The sequence below is a fragment of the Trichoplusia ni genome, chromosome 9 (assembly GCF_003590095.1).
Source record: "Trichoplusia ni isolate ovarian cell line Hi5 chromosome 9, tn1, whole genome shotgun sequence".
Taxonomy (NCBI): Eukaryota; Metazoa; Arthropoda; class Insecta; order Lepidoptera; family Noctuidae; genus Trichoplusia; species Trichoplusia ni.
Window position 1 is genome coordinate 8,830,862 of NC_039486.1, and position 14,982 is coordinate 8,845,843.

Below are 14,982 nucleotides of genomic sequence, written 5' to 3' on the forward strand. Positions count from 1 at the left end.
GACAGCACACAGTATTAATTCGTGCACATGCATACATTGCGGATTTTCCATTCATATAAATCCTAAAATCTCACATCTGAATCTTTAGAAACCAGTATATTAGTGTCGTATACTAAGTATCGAAAGTTTCCCGCACATTGGCCTGGTTTCGACGATTGATTGAATAACTAACTGGATGTATTTACTTTAACTTTTAACGTCAGCTGACAGGAGTAGTGGCACAGTGCACTGGTGCGATACGTATTTACTGTAAATAAAACAAAACAGAATCGCGAGCATAAAACTTTTCCCATAAATAAATTATCTTCAAGAGAATTAATGTCACAAATAAAAACACACTTAACGCTAAATTGTTTTATGTTATAACGTGTACTACGCTCTAAAAGCTGAAATTGTTTATTAAATATAAACGATATTAAAAATAAATTGTCACCGTATCACGTCACACCGTAGTGCAGAGTATTAAACAATGTGACAGGTTCTTTACGCACAATAAATATAAAATGTGAGGATAATCTAGGTTTAACATTTTGCGGTAACTGCTCGCAGCTTTATTTTTGCCAACTTTTAGCTACATGATATTAACTGCGGCTATAACTTTCGCTAGACGTGCCCATGTAACGTAAATATGTTTTTGCATATAAATGTAAAGTTTTTCTGTCTGTTAGTGTTGGAGTTGATGGACGTGTCGCTGAGTTTGCACAGACATGCTTTTGAAGGTTCGCGGTGAAGTTACGTTCGTTTGAAAGTTAAGGCAATCAGTTGTGTTTATAGGGGTTCGAGAGAATCAATATAAAAGCATAAAATATGATTGATAGAACTTCTAGAGTTCGCTGATTATTATGATCGTTGGTAGAGTATTCAGTAATCAGTAAACCGTAAACAGTGATTTCAAACACTTCAAACATCGTAGATTCTTTTTTAAGAGATACTTACTTTGTAAGGTTTTAGTTATCAATATATTTTTATCTATACTTCTATACTAATATATAAAGCTGAAGAGTTTGTTTGTTTGTTTGAACGCGCTAATCTCAGGAACTACTGGTCCAAACTGAAAAATTCTTTTTGTGTTGAATAGACCATTCATCGAGGAAGGCTTTAGGCTGTAAACCATCACGCTGCGACTAATAGGAGCGAGCATACAAAGGAAAATGTGACGAAATAGGGCAGGTATAAATTATAACTTATATCTTTTACCCACGGGAACGAAGTCGCGGGCAACAGCTAGTGTTTATATAAATATCAAATAATATTCTATATAGAAACTATTCGAAACCAGTTTTATTGATTCAATTCTTTACAATAACAGAATGCGAATAAAAACGAATAGGAATATATGTTGTAGTGAAGCAAATCTATTGAATGTGCTGACGCCCACTCGCTCCAAAGTTATAAGACTCTCGTACGTCCCATTCGTATGAACCTACAACAAAAGTGTTTGTGACAGCTACAAACTTCGCTTCCTATGTTTGACCCAATGATCATTCGAGTGATTCTAGTGCGGTTGGAAGAATTCAGATTCTGCATTTTTCCTTCTATATTTTGTTTGTTTCACGTAAATTTTGCAATTTTGGGTACCTTTGTGCTTGTGAATTGAATGTTTGTGAGAGCCAACGCGTCACAACGATTAAATTTCTAAGTACGAGAGAGTCGTTTATAAATTAACTTTGAATTGTTCAATGCTAGCTAAATTAACATGTAATTTAGTTCGTAATAGCAACACTATTTCATATAATAATTTGAATGTTAATTTATTCGTATAAAAGAGGCTGATTTTTGTTAGTAATTAACATTTATTGTTTATTTACAGTTTCGGTTTGAAATACAGTACAGATAAACAAATTTGTTTAAATTCGTTATAATCCTAACCTAAAAGTATAAATAACCACATTCAAAATATTGATTTCACATTATTTCTAAACGTTTGCGGTTCCATTGAGTTATAACTAAAATATAATAATTTATCTGTGAATGGCCACACTTTGCTGTGTCGAATATAATTAATTACACTGTCAAATAACAGCTGTTTTCTAGTTAACGGCTTTGTCGTACACATGAATAATTATGAAACAATATCTAATGGGATTCATCAACACTATTTTTTATGTAATTTGGGCGTCTTTGTACATGCAACTTGAATCTTGAAGGCTTTAATTCCTTAGTCAAGTACTAAAGGGAGAGTAGAAAATAAAGTAAGCATTGTCTTTTAAATATTCTCTACAACCACAGCTCCTCGGTATTCTCCTTAGATTTCTTTTGTTTTAACTAGGAAAGGGATAAACATCGACTTGACGTGAGATTTTTATAAAAATCAGTCAGATTAAAGTCGGTCTCGCGACGCTCAAGGATCCGTACCTTGATGGACGGAGTGAAAGTAGAGTCTCAAAAATACGGTTGTCTTTTTACCCTTCGTATGGAACTCCTTAAAATACTAATGAGCATTAAAAAAATTTGTTCGAACTACCTTGATAAACTCTGCTTTCCATGGAAGACACAGGAAACCTTTATGATTTTATAAATGTATACCTAAAATAATAACATACAGATGATAGTAAAAGCGAGTTTGTCCGTATTTGATTACATAATGTAATATGAATGTCACAAACGAATATGTTTGTAAACAATAAATTCGATTTGTTTGTCCTTGCCGTCAACTGTACCCCATCCTTTGTCAATTACTTGCAAAGTGATGTAACAAATTACAATAAAAGAACTATATCGATATAGATATCAAATATTCATATGATGGAAATAGTTTTGCTTGATATTTAATTTATAATAAAACTTTGTTGTTACATGGTAAATATTTGAACGACGGCGACATTCTGTTTACTTAACAGAAATTTTTGGGCTTTGTTTTTTAATATGTATTTTCGAACCCAAAACAATGGAGCCATATTACTGAGGATCCCTGTCCGTCTATTTTCCCGTCTGGCCACCTGTCAGTCTATTACGGATGTATACCGTACGGTTACGGTGTCAGTCTGGCCGACTTTCCTTCCTTTTGTCATCAGATTGTATCTCATGAACCGAGATACCTAGTTAAAATTCCCAGTGCGGGCGCTACAGAAACTAATCCAAAAAAATTAAGATCGCGGTCTAGCAAATTTATGTTACGGTTATAAATTCGTGGATATTCTCAATTTGTTTTAGATTACATATACGGAACTCTTATTGTCGCGAGTCCGAATCATACTTGATGAGGTCTTTTTTATGTATTGCTTACTCCAATCAATTCTGTTAATTATCCTGGATATTTAGTTCACGACAGGTATCCCTTTCCCGGTTATCTACGAAGATAGCAATAGCATAATAATGGTGATGACATTTCTTTAAAATGCCACAAGACTTAAACTGGTAATTTCCATAAAATTCAGCTAATAATTCAAGTCAACTACAAACTACGAAAGATAGGTAGAGAGTTGATTGCTTGTTAAAACGAACTTGTTGTATTGCGCGGTATTTATTAGAAACTGTTTATTAATATACCATAGCCTGTAAACTATAAATAGGATTTATATTGTCTCTAGGCAACAGCCGAGCGTATATGTCGGGTTGCCGATCAATAGGTCGCGGGTTTGAACCCTCGCTCGTACTAATGGCGTAACCCACTATAAATCTATATATTATTTAGATGGAAGATATGCAAAAGAGAGAAACACACCTTATGATATAAACAATAAAGATTAGGTATTTTTTACTGTTGTCCTCATATTTAAAGATTGATTTCTGTAATTAAACAGTTATTGCAAATTTTAAAGTTCACTATTACATTCGTCCATTCGTTTGCACACTTCAAGAAATATATATTTTGTAATGCCTGGGAAGCTGCTTTTATAATTTCAATTGTAAAAGGGAGATAGTGCAATACATAATGTATCGCGGCCTCTCTTTTCCACAACTGCAGCTGTTTTACTTGAAGACAGTCCTCGTAGCTCCTTTGTCTGTGATTAGAGCGATAGAAGGTAGATAATGAAGTTAAAGGGGTGACACGAACATGATTGATGATTGTTGTTCAACATAAATTTGTTCTGTCGTTGCTTTTTTGACCCTTGAACAAATTGGTCATAAAAACCAAAATTTTGTAACTGATCACCATTACGTATCGTTTAAAAACGTATTTATTAAAAATGTCTTTCATTTTAAAACTCTACTCATGCAAAGAGAATATCTGATTACTGTAGTAATTCTATCAATTAATATAAAGTTATCAAAATAAATTACAAAACCGTTAAACCTCTTTCCTTGAAATCAGTTAAAAGTAGATTAACAACTCATCCATCAAAACCGGGTAGAGTTTAGGCGATACAGCGCTGTAAGCTAGTATAAATACATAGGTACGCGCTAGGCGTTGGGTAATTGGCTGCACTATTTAAATATTGTTCAATGTTAACTTTAAAAAAAGTAGGATTCGCACTTTTTCGTTATCATTATTACAAGGATATACATACAATATTCGAATTGTTAACATTGACGAATTGCTAAAAAATCTTTCACATTTTTTAGTCTTTTAAAGCAGACACGTCATTTTGAAGCCTACATTTTCTGAATCCATATCACCTCTTGTTTTTGAAACATATTGTTAATAACCTTTTTTACTTTTAAACCTGTTTTTGGGATACTTAGCGTGTTGTAATATAAATAAGGCCGTTGTATCGGATATCGTCGGAAGTCCACGCGGATGCCATGTTTACCCGAGCGACCGCAACGACACGTTAACTGCGCACGCGCCGGTCGCTCTCAGTAATTATTATTTATTTTTACATGCCAGCGTTTGCGCAGTTTTCTTTTGAAGACCACCCGAGCGCTCTCAATTATTCGCTTTGAATTTAGAAAATAATTTATGATCTTATTGATTGCTGTAAGGTGTTTTGGAATAACGATTGCAAATGAGTTCAAAAACTTGTGGTGTTGGTGTCTTTGAGCCTGTCGAATGTTTGTGAAAACTCCGCGACCCAAGGATTAAAATATAGGTATTGTGTATAGTTACATTTCAATGTTTAAGACTAGGCAAAGATGATTGATAACATGAGATTCTTATTTCTAGGATAAAATTGAAAACAGAAACATACATTTCCAATGCAAGCTGAAAAATCATACTTAAATTGAATTTGTGGGCATAGTGACAAGCTCCTATGAACTATCTCCAATTCATACGACGTATATTTTTGAATAAATGTTTTATTTCCCTTTTCTATTACGTTATGTCCTTTCCTCATATTGATTGTGTCTGACCGTTTCTCAAGTACCGATATGACAATAGTCTTTTATGAGAAGGAAAAAATACCTCTTTATCGTAATTGGTTGCCGACGCAAGTAATAACGGCTTATGTGACAATACGATTACTTCTTATCCAATTAAATGCCCAAAATATTAATTTTCTATAATTTCTTATGTTCGACTCTTTGCAACTGACTTAAAAAAGAGGAGGGTCTCAATTCGCCCATATTATTTATACATTTGTCAACCCTATTTTGTTTTTATTTGAAGACGGTTGTATGTTATTTTGTTAACATATTATTATTGCATAAAGTTTATTCCCATTTTTTTTTCATTACAATTAATTAGTTCTCATTTAAACTCGCTCAATTATTCGAAAATTCGAATACAGTGCTGTTTGTGTCGTCATAAATACCGGTCTAATTGAAACCGTGAGGTATCAATTTATCCCGGCGTGTCGCTCGTAGATTACGCCCAGGAGCCGGCATTAACATTTTTACATTTGCTATGCATCTTTCTCGACGCTCCCATAAACCAAAAAAGGAACATTTCCCAAACTGTAATACTTTCCAGAACATTGACTCCGGAGTAATTAAATACCGGGGAACGAACTCTAACTGTACATTGAAAAATTGAGGAAAAATTTGTCACCTTCAAAGATTGTTCGTTCACATTGAGTTGCTAAAAGTTCACACTGGGACACTAAAGTTTTTGTCGACTCAGTGCGGGTCTTGGAAGTCTTCAGTAACTTCGATTGAGTGAGGTAACTCAAAGAAATATTATTATTAAACTTCAACTGAGGTGCGTATCAAATGAATCCGAGGTTTATGAAATTGTTCATATATTCCGTACTTCACAGAATTTTATACGCTTTGAAGAAGCGACAGGACATGCTGAATTTGTACAATTAAGTCAAATGAAGCTTCGTAAGGGCAATTCACGGTATTATAATTCTTTTAGAAACTTGTTAATTTAATTACTGAAGTTTTTCCTTCTTATCAATTGACATAATTTTGGTTCCCTCGCTGTCTGTATAACTGCTACCGTGTTTTGTAATAGATACATTTCGATTCAAAGTGTCTTAAACTAATTCATTGAGTGAAATCCTTTCACTTATGTTAATTAGAAACAAAAGTTTTATTTCAATCGTTGCTCAAGGTTAAATTATCGGCTTGGAATATAAGTCACCAAGTCTGAAGGTGGTTAAGTCCTGGGGTGATGAATGCACCGTGGGTTGCGACCCGCTGTCATCCGTCACGGCTATCGCCCGTCGCGGCCGACGTAAAAATTCTCCCCCAACACTTGATTAATGTTTGAAAAAAGCCCAATTAAGCACACCCGAACATTTTATTTAAGTCCAACCTACGGGAACAGCTGGGACGGGGATGCTTTAGATTTTTACATCATTATCGTCGGCTATGAAAGGTTAAGTACTGTGTTTAGGTTCAACGAATTTGTTTAGCTTGAGTAAGTTTTATAGCAGTAGGTTATACGGGGTGATGAATAAAGTATCAGATGGCCTAATCATGTCATATTACAAATCCCTCAAATCAATTAAAATCACAGGTGAATAATAGATTCTAAATGTCATTTTTATATAATTGATCAATTTTTTTCTAAATTCTATAGGCTGTCGCCTTTAAACCTCAATCTGTTCCTTTCACTTAAAACTGTAAAATAGCCACAGAGTGAGAGTTTTAAAATAAATTGCTTGTAAAACTACTATTCACAATTACTAAAGTTCATAAAAAAAACAAATAGGTACATATTATATAAATTAATCAAATTATAAAATTAGTTATTGAAGCGGTATTGAATTTCACAAATAGTTTGTCGAAATCCAAATCCACTTGTTTATTTAACTAACTATTTTTACCATCCACATTAAGTGTTGTTTATTATGATGTGGTGTTCACATTCATAAATAATAATATGATACGATTAGATAAACATTGTGAAGTTAATTAATTAATACATTTGAGGTACATTTTTTTTGGTTGTTTTCCTAATGTTATAGCTTCTCATGGCTTGTTTTTCTGTTTAAAGTTTACACCTTTTAGAAGATCGATGTCACTCTGAAATATACAATGTATGAATTACAAACTCAACCTAATAATTTTTAACACAATTTAATCCATGAATTACATTTTTATATAAGATTAAAAAAAAGAGTTAGAATTAAGGGTTGAAAACATTGATAGCTGGAAAGCAATATGTACACCGCTTTATTCAGTATTTGATATTGATGTAGGCAACCTAAAATACTATGATTTAGCCCTAATCGGGGTCACACCCCCTTATTATTTCGGCGATGTTTGATCGTCAAGTTGCAGCCCCTATGTCAAAGGTCGAGGCGGTTGTCCGTGACCTCTTTAACATGCGTTGAGGAACCGCAGAACCGAGGAATAAGAGTGATGGCAGGAAATAAAGTGAATCAAGTATTGAGGAAATGGCTTACTTGCTGGGATGACTTGAATGTAAGAATGGTACAGTCGGCTTTAAAATTTTGTTTAAATCACCTGTTTAAATTACAGTTTGATATTGTAAAGGTTAGGAAACAAATAGTTTGCATACAGTCGGTTACAGTTAAAACTACGACTAACTATTCGATGAAGTTCGCAAATGTGTATTGAGTAGTGTATGTTTCTGGCTATACAAGATTGTGAACACAATGCTTTTGAGTAATGCTTTGAAAGTTCAGTTTGTTTTTCTTGTTTTTTATCATAATGTTAAACATTTTTACAAATTATATTTTATGCCTAGTTTATGCTGATTAATATCTATTATACATATTATTATACTAACAATTAAAACGATCATCCCTTAAAAGACTAAAACTAAATAAATAAATACTACAGATTTTCAGTTTATGTCCTCAGCGACTTTAATTTAGGGACAGCTTATTAATAGAAAATGTTATTCTATATACAAAGCAAATTATTACAACTGGTTTACAAGTTAATATCTTTTTGAATGAAAGAAAACATACTTAGTGTTCCGCAAACACTCTTTACAAAATTACCTTGCCTCTAGCATTCGTTTTATTCAAGAGCGTAGAATTTGCAAAGAGTTGCAAAAACAAAAATGAATACAGCGAAAAGTAAGCGCTCAGGAATCAAACCGCATTCGGAATGAAGGCAAGAACTAGGCTAGGTTTTAAATAGAAAATCGGCCTAAAAATACGGTACTCCTGACTTGTGGAAACAGTGTCACACGAGATGACAGTGACGAGGTAATTAGCCATCCTACTGCAGTAAACTATTTACAAATACACACTCATGATTTCTAATATTATTTAGAAGTGTTAGGGCGAATAAACGACTTCGACAATAAAGAATTTAATCCTTGTGTTTCGAAGGGTTTTACAAACACACAATTCATGTGACAAAGACTGGCTAAAAACAAGCGTTCACTAAAGTGCTTGTTTTAAGTGGGGATCGAACCCCCAACACGTCGCTCTCCGTGGGTTTGGCATGGTAACCTCTACCACTCGGCTCTCCGTGCAGACAAAATATTAGTAGCATGTTCTTAAACTAGCCCAGTCAGTTGAAAATCGTTCCCCGTATAAAAAATATCGATTGTTATTAATAAATATTTTTTTCGCAGGGTGTGAAGGATGAGGGTGTCGCGCGGTGGGCCGGCTTGCTCCTGCGACTGTCAGCTGCAGTGAACACGGCCGCACCATGATACCGGCGCTCGCGCATCCCATTCTGCTTGTCCTTGTGACTATGCTGCTCACAAGAGGTTAGTAACGTTATATTTATTTTAACGGCAAAAAAATAAGGTAGAAATCAGTATGTTTTATTAATTGAGCGCTAATTAGCGCACATTTGTTACATAACTAACGGGTAATTACAATAAGAAAATATTAAAAGTAAAAAAGTGTGCAAAATTTTATAGTATGTGCTAAAAGATTTGTCAGTGATTGTACATACGTGTAAAGTCCTGAATTCTATCTAAAAATGATTGAAATCACAATTAGGTATCTGTTCTCAGATGGACTATATTCAAAACTTAATATTTAATTAAAAAATTTAATATTAAAAATATAAAAGAAATCCGACTTTCATAAGATGAGGTAGCCCTTAACATTATAATCTCTGCATTATGGGTATTACGACTTGCACCACGATATTGGATCATTTGTATTCTAAAAGAGATGATTTAGTTTTATCGATGTTTAATGATATATCATTGTCTCAAGTGACTAAGGTTAATACTTAAACTCCATGATTCTCAGGAATGTTCTCAACGGGGTAATGTTTCTAAACTTAATTTTGATCGATATTTCTCACGCGATGTAATACGGTCAGAAACCTCCTACAAACTGAGTTTAGCTTGCTATCGACTACATTTTTTCCGGATTAAGTAATAAATTGGTAATATTGAGCAAATGTCTCAAAAGTTTAAAGCGTTATTTTAGTTTAATGTAAGTTTAAACTAATATCTCAATATATACCTGTACTCATAATAAAAAAATCAATCGCTAAGTTACACATTTGTATGTTCTCATTGAATATTCATACAGCAAATTCGATTTTAGTACAAAACCTACAATAGTTAATTAAATAGCTACTCAGCAGTAAAATGCACGTACACCGCACAAGGAAGCAGATAGTCACGCTACCAAGTAACAGTATGTAAATATACACAAATTAGTTTACCTAATAGCGCGCTGTGATCGCTTTCTACCTTGATTCGCTAAAGCTAATTTCTAAGCAAGTGCTTATTCTAGAAAGTCGAATGCAAGCGAAACAATGTACCTGTGCCGGTACTATGAATTCTTTAAGACGTTGTGCACGCGAGACAAAGCTACAAGCAATGTAGCGTGCTGTCTCGCTTATGCGTTGGTGCTGTTGTAGAAGCGAGATGGAGACAATCAACCATCCAGCTTCAAAAGTTCATTGTAAGTAGTTTATCTCACTCACTAGGGTTACTTCAGAACACTATAAAAAGTGGTTTTCATGGTACGGTATTCGGACAATGAATGTAATCAAGAGCATGTCACGAATATAAATGATTGCAGCGAAACATACCAGTAAATTATGTCAAAAGCTTTTTAGGAAATATTTAAAAGAACGTTGCGACGGTAATATGAGAAACGTCTATTGTACACTAATGTCTAGGTAACATCACCTAGGTAAGCTGCAGATGTTTTGTTAAGATTTAATTTCATGTTAATCAGGGAAAGTGTACTCGTATGGTTGTAGTACACTCTTCTTGTATAAGTTCTATTAGCTGTTATTGATCGCTCATAACGTAATTAACGCGACAGAAAGAAGTACACGGAAGTGCACTTTACGCCACGACTTTCACAACAAAATAAGAAATCAAGGCACAATATTTTTTCCATTTTTCCCTTCCCACAGACAAAATATCTACTGACTTTGCTTTTATTGAAATTACCCTCTTCGTCGCGGGAAGAACGAATTAAAATCGCATTAGGAAATCCCGTTTCCGCCTAACTTTTCCAGTCTGTGCACAGAGTCCCGGTGTATCGGAATAAATGGCCCAAACTTCGTTTATTTATATAGTCTTGCTGAATATTTATGTTTTCGTTCCTAATTTTGCATTCCCGTCACTTCAAATACAAGTTTGCAAAGTCGAGAAAAAACTCGGCTTTGTGTTTTCAGAAGAATATGCGTATTTTAATTTTATTTGCGGTGGCATTAACTGTCTTTCTACAATTTAATTCGTTTTACCGTTCTTCATGAAACTGGAAATTTTAAATTCCCCAAGGTTTTGCCAACCAAATTTAGTAATCAGTGTGCCGTAACTGCAGAAAATCTTTTCCTTGTAACTACTAAAGTAAGATTTCCTTATCCTTAGGGTTCAAAGAAGTTATGTGCGATGTGTTCGTAGAACCCGAACATAACGTGATCAATAACTACAAATGCCCGACCTAGTGACGCGTAACGAGACGTTGAAGTCATTCGTCGCAAGTTCACTCGCCATAAAAGGTGTTTACGCTCCGACTGCCATTAAATATCTAGTAAACCCGCTGGAGAGCCAGTGAGCACGGGAGTGTAGCGCAGCCCTAATGTGTCCCAAGTTGGTTAATATGAAAAATGCGAATAGAGTCACGCCTGTTCGTAGTTGTGCGCCCAAATAGGATAATCGCGTAGTTATTGCCCACGTCGGAATAGACACTAGCCACGCCAACCGCTCGTTTATTTACATGCCATAATCCATGCCATAATTCTGTTATGTGGAAATGTCTTACTGTGGCGCGCTGCGGCCGGTGATCGATGCCCGCGGCTATATTCAACGATTGCCTTTCATAACGACAAGCGACAACATTATTTACCTTTACCCTATGTATCTACCAGCTCATGTACACAAATAGGCACGATCAACATTCCTGTTCAATACTATTGTGTAAGAGACTATTGCTTATTAGCACAAAGTTACCAAAAGCAATAACATTGCCTTCTTTCTATCGTTGTTACTGGCAGTAATGATGGTTCGGATCTTTACACGCCATCGTTATTACAGTGATATCCTGGCGTCACATTTCCTAATAACACTTTCCTTATGTTCGGCCATTACGACAAACGTATGGTAATTGACGCAATCAAGACGGACAAGTAATTAATTAAAAAGGGAACCGTAAGCAGCATATAAAAATATGGTTTTTTTTTGTTTAAGACTGTCTAGATTTTTCGAGCATTATTATGTTATTTGCATTTTATATTTTGTAAAATCTAATAGCGGAGTCTCGTAAAAGGCGACATTTCACCCAGGAGGCAGCAGATGGTGTCAAGGTTTAATATTTTACGGTGACTGGCGCGTTGTTGTGTTGACTCGTCGCGATGCCAAGTGGCAATAACATGCACAAGCAAAGTATAGCAAATGATATTCATACGAGAGGCGTTCGCGGCGAACCCTCGCATAAGCCAAGATTACTTACGCAGCGCACAATAAGAAAGGCGCAGCAACTCACTTATTTCTACCACCTGGGTTTATTTAAAGCCGATATTTGTTTGTTCTCGAGAAATATGTCCTGAGCGAGAAACGAAGTGAAAGCTAAAGGTTTATCCTTAGCCTCTTGCGGGCATGAGGCCATTATTCCTTATACACTGTACATAGCCGGTTACACGATACAGATTGCTGTTTACTCCCCTAATTAAGTGTTTACCGACCAAATAACTTTGTGTAAGGAGTGGGTCCGCATCGATGACGATATCGTGGGAGCTCTTGATTTCTTAAAGGTATTATCATCTGCGTCTAATGTTATCAAATATATTTTGAAATAAACAATATGTTAACAAATTATTGTAATGATTGTATTGTTATATAATATATACAATTGATTGAAACTTTAAATCAAAATCCTGATGAATTTCAATCTAAAATAAACAGGTACTGTTTTCTTTACGACAAGCACTATCTCGTTGCCGGCAACTAATTGTAAGAATCTGAGTATATTTCAAAAGTAAAATAAAAATAAAAACATTTCTTCTCGAAAACTTCTTAGTTAGATTATCTGTATCTGTATCTATTCAGATACTGAAACAGCCTGCAAGGAAAACATCTGCATCTATCTATCTTCCATCTAAAATGTCTCCGAGCTATTCTCCGCATACGCTGGCAAGATCGAGTTTCCAACACGGAGGTTCTCCGTCGATCAAACATATCGGGTATAGAGGGTTACCTAATAAAGGGACAATTGCGCTGGTGCGGTCACGTGGTCCGTATGGAGTCCTCCAGATTACCCAAAAACTTATTTTACTCCGAGATTAGTACCGGCAAACGTCAGTCTGGAGGGCAGTATTTACGATACAGAGACGTACTGAAGCGCAATCTTAAATCAGTGGGCCTGTCACCAACCTCTTGGGAGCAGCTAGCTACACAAAGACCAGAGTGGCGAAGAGCTGTTCATCAGAGCATACAAGACTTTGAACAGCGGCGTCTTGAAAACTTAGACGCCAAACGCGAGCTCCGAAAATCCCGTCCCAAGCCCTCCTACAATTACACCTACAATGCGCAAGGACAACTCTATTGCGCTACTTGTGACCGCGTGTTCAAGACCAAGTTTGGTTTCGCAAGTCATATACGAGCACATGATCGAAACCAAGCTGCCAGTATATGCCAGGGTGTCGCTGTCGACGGAAACGTCTAGGAGGACATCATCATCAGTTAGATTATAAAGTGCAGGTCTTAAGGATTGTTGAATTGCCTGTTTTTTAACAAAGATACAATTGTAAAAACATTAAACATGTTCGTTAAAACTATGTTACCATAAAACAGCTGAACCACCATTTTGAAATGAATCACTTAATATTTATCACGAGTAAGTAACATCGTATGACTATCAGAGCTAGGTATCCATCCATTACTGGGCAAATTTCATCCACGTCGAGATGTAACTAGATGCAGGATCACTGAGCAAATGAATCAATATAAATGCATAACCTATAGCTGAAGAGAATGCATTTGAAACTTTTAAAATCACGTTTCATAACACCTGATGGCTTCATGTCAGTTGATTTATATCAAATATTTCTACTTTCTAGAAATGTGTTATGGATAAGGTTTGTATAAAATTCAGTTATAAAACTAGATTGTTATTATATAATGCTGTTTAAAATCATTTTTCTAAGATATTTTTAAGCTCAAGTTCAGTACAACTTTCAGTGTTTCTTATTAAGGTAAAACGTCGCTGAATTAGTGTTGTGTATTTATGAATTAAAGCAACCAACGACATATTATTATAGACAATTAAAACCTAAAGATCCATAAGGAGAGTTGTCGCGTAGCCAACTAATAAAACTTTTTTTTAATCTGAACAGTCTATCTGCAAATCTTTTCACAAAATCTTTGTCTTTTCTAATAAACCTTCGATCCACAATAACTCGTCCAGCTTAAGATGAGAATATCACGTTCTTTTATTACAACTCTGAAATTAAACAAATATTTCAACAATTTAATAACCTTTTGTGTATCAAGGCATAAACAATAGATTTTATTTCCTATTCATTGAGTGTTGATAAGAACGAATATAAAATTCTCTTAATTTATTGATTTCATTGTTAAATGAGGTGTAGTGAATCGGAAATAAGTTGTCGAGGCTCGAGACAGGCGCTATGCAGCTTGCTATAATTAGTTCTATGATTTCTATTAATTTTATATTTTAAAACAACGTTTTTTTAACAAAAATAATAGCCTACTTTCTCCTACTAAAATCATCTAAATTTGGAATACGTTTTACGTGATTTTAAATGGAGAATGGATTATGAATCGACTTGTTGTGACTCCATTGAAGTAAATGTAGTGTTCAACGTATTACACGGGTTGCGTGCCTCGAAGTGAACATTGTAATCCAATTACTAGGGAATCTAAGATAGCCTAAACTGCTTGTTTGGCTTTCAGCTATGAGACGGTTATATTAGTTCAATATACAAATGAGTTAACCTTTTTAAGATGGGCAAAGGTTAATTAATGTTGAGGTAATACTCAAATAAAAAAACATATGAAAAAAAAACACTAAACAAGCCCTCATCAATGATGTAGTGTAATAATCTCAAAAGGTTTTAACCGTAACATAACATATTTATATAGCAACAAATACTCCGCAAAGGCGGCTCAAACACTACGCAGATTACACAGAGGCAGACTCAGTACTAAGAACAAATAACTGAAGTCGTTACCATAAAAATATACAACGATATTTTAGAAGAGCGTGTATCCCGCATTGGAGCTGTATCTCCATACTTTTCACATTACTTATGCATAGAGTACAGATTGAAACGAGTCGCGTA

The 14,982-nt window shown here is 34.9% G+C and overlaps 1 protein-coding gene across 1 annotated transcript in view; it reads left to right on the plus strand.

Annotated features, from left to right (window-relative positions):
* Window positions 1-14,982, plus strand: part of LOC113497254 — a 90,914-nt gene that overhangs the window by 15,127 nt on the left and 60,805 nt on the right. The window contains exon 2 of the mRNA XM_026876726.1: window positions 8,828-8,965. Within this exon, the coding sequence (XP_026732527.1) occupies window positions 8,905-8,965 (61 nt within the window). The 5' untranslated portion in view covers window positions 8,828-8,904. The remainder of the gene's footprint in view (window positions 1-8,827; window positions 8,966-14,982) is intronic.